The 6,417-nt window shown below is 37.8% G+C and overlaps 1 protein-coding gene across 1 annotated transcript in view; it reads left to right on the forward strand.

The window, feature by feature from the left end:
• Positions 1-5,855, forward strand: part of COL6A6 (collagen type VI alpha 6 chain) — a 36,277-nt gene extending 30,422 nt beyond the window's left edge. Inside the window, exons 23-26 of the mRNA XM_053936200.1 lie at positions 1,395-2,066; positions 2,894-2,987; positions 3,195-3,466; positions 5,140-5,855. Coding sequence (XP_053792175.1) covers positions 1,395-2,066; positions 2,894-2,987; positions 3,195-3,466; positions 5,140-5,312 — 1,211 coding nt within the window. The 3' untranslated portion in view covers positions 5,313-5,855. The remainder of the gene's footprint in view (positions 1-1,394; positions 2,067-2,893; positions 2,988-3,194; positions 3,467-5,139) is intronic.
• The last annotated feature ends 562 nt before the right edge of the window (positions 5,856-6,417 follow it).

Raw genomic sequence — 6,417 nt, forward strand, 5'->3', positions numbered from 1 at the left:
CTTTTGGAACAAGAGATAACCCCTTGCTGGGCCTTTCAGCCCCTAGGTTATCTCTTTAAGGACCAACCCTCTGTGGTAGAGAGAAAGGCGGGTAGAAGACCTGCCACAGCTCCCAAATTCATTAAAGGTTTTCTTGTTTTGTTTGTTTGGTTTGGTTTGGTTGGTTTGTTGGGGATTTTTTGTTTTGTTTTTTTTAGATCAAAGTTTAGGAAAAATAAAAAAAGATTTTGTAGTGGGTTGACCCTGTTTGGATGCCAGACACTCCCTCCACAGCTGGGCAGGGGATAGAAATTACAATGAAGGGTTGATGAGTTGAGATAAGGACAGAGAGAGATCACTCATCAAATACTGTCATGGGCAGAACAAACTTGAATTAGAAATATTAATTGTATTTACTAACAAAATCAGAGCAGGATAACAAAAAGTAAAATTAGATCTTAAAACCACCTTCCCCCCACCCCTCCTTCCTTCTCAGCTCTACCGTCTTCCTACCAGCAGCACACGGAGATGGGGAATGGGGGTTATGATCAGTTCATCACACATTGTTTCCACCACTGCTCAGGGAGAGCATGGGGTCCCTCCCATGGAAGATAGTTCTTCATGAACTTGTTCAACAGGAGTCCTTCCCATGAGTAACGGTTCTCTGCAAACTGGTGCAATGTGAGTTCATCCCATGGGCAACAATCCTCTCCAAACTGCTGCAGCATAAGTCACTCTTCCATAGGGTGCAGTCCTTCAGGCACAGGGTCACAAGTCTTGCCAGAAAACCTGCTCCAGCCTGGGCTCCTCTCTCCATGGGTCTGCAGGTCCCTGTGAGGAGCTTACTCCAGCATGGGCCTCCAGGTTCACAGCCTCCTCTCAGACATCCACCTGCTCTAGCCTGGGGTTCATCCACAAGCTGCAGTTGCATCTCTGCATCCCTGTGGATATCCATGGGCTGCAGGGTCACAGCTCACCATGGTCTTCACCAGGGGCTGCAGGGGAATTTCTGTTCCAGTACTTGAAGCACCTCCTCTCTACCTTCTCCACGAACCTTAGTGTCTGCATAGTTTTTTCTCTGACATATTTTCACTCTGCTTTTCTATGGCCACAATTAAATCTGCACAATAACATTTTTTTTCTTCTTAAATATGTTATCACAGAGGCATGTCCACCATTTCTAATTGACTTGACTAGTAGCATGTCTCTCTTGGAGCTAGTTAGCATTGGCTCTGCTGGACATGGAGGAATCGTCCATCAGCTTTTTACAGAAGCCACACCTGTAGTGTCCCCCACTACCAAAACTTAGCCATACAAACCTAATACAGACTGACAGAACTGTGTGAAATTTTTATAAATCGTTGCTTTTGTTGTATTGTTAAATAATTCTCTGCCTATTGGCTCTTCCTGTCTAGATAAATGCAATCCAAGAACCAACTGTGAGATGCCTTTTTCTCCCCTGGTTCAGATGGATATGGATATAACTTACATCATGGACAGCTCTCGCAGCATTAGCAGTGAAGAGTTTCAGAGAGCCAAAGACTTTGTGAGCAACATGGTGGATCAGTTTGTCGTTTCCTCACAGCCAAACGAATCGTATGGAGGCATCAGAGTGGCACTGGTGCAGCAGGCTCCCAGAGGCTTCCTGCCTGACAGAAACCAAACACCTGTGGCTTTGGAGTTTGACCTAGTCACATACAGCAATAAAGATTTGATGAAGAAACACATCCAAGAGTCTGTTCACCAGCTGGAAGGGCCATCAGCCATTGCTTCTGCTCTACACTGGACAGTTGAAAATGTATTCTTTAAAGCCCCCAGACAAAGAAAACACAGGGTCATATTTACAATAGTCGGAAGCAAAACAAGCACATGGGACAGAGAAAGGCTGAGAGAGATTTCACTTGGAGCCAAGTGCCAAGGATTCACCTTATTCACTCTTGCACTTGGCAGCGATGTGAGTGACAATCAGCTGATGGAGATGTCAAGCTCCCCCACAGATCAGCACTCACTGACACTGGGCAGGTTTTCCACACCGGAGATGGTGTATGCTCAGAGGTTTAGCCGCACATTCCTGAATCTTCTACAACGTAAGTATCACACAGCAGCATTTGCTTCACTTATGGAAAGAAAGATGAGTGCTTTGTAGAAAAAGGTAGTCAGTATATATGTGCTATCATTCAGTTCCTGGTCATAACTTTGCTGCTAATCTTTCATGATTTGTTTACCTCAGATGCTGGACATTAGTAAAAGTGCCAGTAATGACAGAACAGCATTCTATTCTAAAGTAGTCTTTTCCCCTTAAGTTTTTATTTAATGTATGGCTTTGTATACTCCACTTTCACTAAAGACAGACCATTCTTCAGCTAAGAGCACACTGTCATATTCCTGATTTAGGCCCACATTTCTCCTCAGACCATTGGCAAGTCCAGATCTACTGAGCTGTTTATGCCTATTTAGGCTTTGGGACAGGTACAAGATAAATATTTTGCACATTTGACCTTAACCTCTCTACAGAGCAGAGAGAGGACTTACTTTTCAAGACACATTAATGCAGATTAGCAGGTTTTAGATGCTTTGACGTGGAAATGAGAGAATATCAAAAAGGAAATTGCTACTTATTTAAATTCCTCATCAGAATCATATACTTGGAGATGTCAAAGTTTCTATAGAAGGATAAATAGTGTATTAAAGAGCAAGAAAAAGTACAGAAGATTGGTTCAGGAGTAATTCTTATCTATCTGATCTCTATAATAATTTTCATTTTTCTGGGCATAATGTCAGTCACTCTGGATATAGTGTGTTATTTATTGAAAGATGCAAACTCCAGTGCACAAAAACAACCATGTAGTGGTTTTTATTAACCCTACTTTCGAGGACGTTAAAACTCACCTCTGCTACCTGTGCTTTCTCACAGAAGAAATGAACAGTTATCCTTCACCTGAACTTCAAGAAGAGTGTGAAAACTTAGATCGGGGAGACATACAACAGGAAGCGTCCATGACTAAAAGGTTGGAAATCACCTATTTAACTTTTTGAGTGCATACCTCTGAATGTAAGATTTATCCCTTTGGGTTAGTTGTTTCATTCAAAGTAGTTATAACAGAAATGGGATTGGGGTCAAAAGTTTTTTTAATGTTTTTCAGAAGGAATTAACCAGATGCATATTCTAAGGTCACATTGGTGCTTAAATATTTTTCCCCTCCTCTCCTTGGAAGGATACCTTTTCCTGGAATGGCTGAAAGTGGTTCCAGTCACGTTTTAGAAGACATGGAAAAAAATGAAAGTAGAGTCATGAAGAGTATGAAAGAGGCCACCAAAGAACCTGTATACACAGTGCCAGAAATGAGAGATGATTATGAGGAGAATGAGTATTTCACAGACGAAAATGCTAAAAGGGAAAAGCTTCAAGAGTGTGGAAAAGCTCAGGAGAAGAACAGGAAAAACTTAGAGACAACAGCAGAAACTAGAGCTGCCTGTAATGATTATGGTATGATTCTAGAATATGAAAATCTTTTTTAATTCAGTAAAAGATTGAACTCTGAAGGACTCAATTTAATATTTTTACAAGATGAATAATTTCCAATTACATTTTTCCAAAGCTTTTAGTCATCATATGTTAGTATTTAGTCCAAACCTATATAGTAGTTAAAGACTGAACTACACGTGTCATTAAAAATTCAGTTTTGATTTATAACTTTTTAAAATAATATCATAAAAAGTTCTAATCCCTCTTACTAAAATAGTCAATCATTTTAAAATTCTCAAGTTGTTCTGTAATTAGTGAGTTACTCCTGCTGCTAATTTAGCTCAACATGGAGGAAGTAATTATATCTCTGCTACAGTCTGTTCCTGTAGGAAGAACAGGATCCATCAGCAGAGGTATCAAAATATATATTCTTCATGTTTTTAACTGTGCTTCCTAATGATACATTTATCATTGCAGATTTGCCGTTAGATATAGGTATGGGAAGCTGATTGTGAGACTACTTGGCCCCAATGTTCTTGTAACAGTATTGAGTGAATTTATTGTTTAAATTACGATTAGAGAGAATTTATGTGAAAATAAATGAAAAGGTGTCTGCATAGATTTGGGTGTGGTAGTTCATTTCTACAGATGTAATCCCTTTGCTTTTCATCCCTCTCCACTCAAGAATGGTTCTGGTATTGTAGCTTCATTCAGGATGAGAGAGACAGTAACAGGAAGATATGTTACTGTTTATACTTTGCTAAAAAAAATATTTCCTTTAAGGAAGTAGTCATGATCACTGCAATTAAGTAAGAAACTACCTAAGCCACTTATGAGAGCTATATGATTTACATTCCACAATCCTGTATTGTAATTAGTGACCCAACAGTTTACTTCTAAAAACATGTAGCCCAGTTCCAGAACTTGCCTTTTGAGAGATGTACTTTGTGCTCATGTCTTGCTTAAAATTTTTGCTTTTCAGTTGGTTAGGAGAAGGTTATGTAATTTTAAATCTTTAAATTGTATCATTATATTTCTTCATTTATCAGTTCTTCCTCTTTAATATTGTACTGACACCAAAGTCTAGAGCTGCCTTTCTGTCTTCTTTTGAATAACTGAATTTACATTGGTGAAAGATCATTAGATCTGTTCTTACCGAATACCAGATTGCTACTGACTATGCTTCTCTCACCTACTTTGCTAATTTATGCAATTTAAATCTGTAATAGTCTTGGATTTGGCTAAGAGACTACCATGGATAGTTTAACAACCTATGTATACTAATTTATGAAATTTTATTGATGGATATCAGTATAAGAAGTTGGAATAAAGAAGAGGGGAATTATTAAACAGTTTATTCTACTAGTTTCTATGGACCAGGTATAGTTATTTTACAATCATTAAATATTTTTTTTTGTTAGAAAACTAAACACCTTTTAGCAGTCCTTTTGTTTATGGTAATGAAAAATCTAGTTTCAGACATTCTGGGCAAAGCAATCATAAAAAGAGGGTTTTCACATTGGCACTGTGGAGTTATAGAATATGAATACCTAGTGAATCTGTATAAGACCTTGAACACTGGCTACTCCTTTTGTCTGACAGTTTGCATTGAACGTTATTTTCCCCTGAATTTACAATGCTGAGAATGGTGGATTTTTCTTTCATTAAATCCATCTCTTATTTCCCTTTTCCAGATGCATGTGGCCTTGTTCAAGATAGTGGAGAATGTCAGAATTACATTTTGAAGTGGTACTACGACAAAGAACAGAAAAGGTGTGGTCAGTTCTGGTATGGGGGCTGTGGAGGCAATAAAAATAGATTTGAAACACAAGAAGAATGTGGATTCTTGTGTATAGAGTCCTCCTAGTACAGAGACACTTAAATTACTTTAACTCTTCAGTTAGACTATCAGGTTGATGTGGAAAAGGCATTCAAAGAAGAAGCTTTACATACCCACTCGGCTTCCATATTTCAGTTGAAAGAAATACTTGATAATAAAGTTATTATCTGGTAACGTAATTGTGAAAATAAAACTTAGGCTATTTCTCCATTGATCTAACATGTTGAGTATTGAGAAACTCTTGTTAGCCAAGGGTGCACTGTTTAAAAGGCATAAAAGTATTGAAACCTGGCTTTCTTCCATAAATACCAAAATGTGCACTTTCTGAATATACTGCATAAAACAAAGCAGTGCCTCAGAGATTTACATGAAATAATATCAGATACAAGACACTGACATCAAAATGTTTTGATGTGTTTACATTTATCCTGCTTATAGAAAATACCAGAGAAAGCATTTAGATATCAAATGACAGAATTCATAGAACTTAATTCACTTAGAGGATTTAAAAGATTTATTACAATAGCATCATTCTTGGCTTTTTTTTTCTTTGTTTTTTTTTTTTTTTTAATGAATAATCCAGCATGTGAATAAAATCAGTCATTCTCAAATGATTTACTTCTGCTGCTAGTTCTTGAAGGAGGTGTAAGTGTATTCTTGTGGTGTGGCTTCCCATTGGTAAATAAGCATTGGTCCCCTGTCCTTGTTACCAGATGTTAGACAAGTGCTTTTATTTTAGAACATTAGATTTTCATGATTGTTCTTGAGTGAAAGAAAAAATCCTGAGGACATCTGATTGAAGATAGTAAATGCAGTGCCCTGTCGAAGGGTAGGACTTAGCTGAGCTTTTGTACTCTGATGACTTACTCAAATTCTGTTGTTGCCCATTTTATGGCTGTAGAAGTCATGGTGCATTTAACTTTGTCACCATAGGCTGTTCTGCAGAGGTAGCTGTACTTACCTGGCATTTTGTTCTTCTCTGGGTTCACTTACAAGATACAAGAATAGATCTAGCAGCATCTTTCTGTATGCTCCTTTGAAAATAAAAGAAAAAGGATTAAACTGGAAAAAAGCTGTAAAAATTATGCAGAAAATGCTTCTTACTAAAGAAATAAAGTGAAATAATTACGTA

This window comes from Vidua chalybeata, chromosome 1 (assembly GCF_026979565.1).
Source record: "Vidua chalybeata isolate OUT-0048 chromosome 1, bVidCha1 merged haplotype, whole genome shotgun sequence".
NCBI classification, from domain to species: Eukaryota; Metazoa; Chordata; class Aves; order Passeriformes; family Viduidae; genus Vidua; species Vidua chalybeata.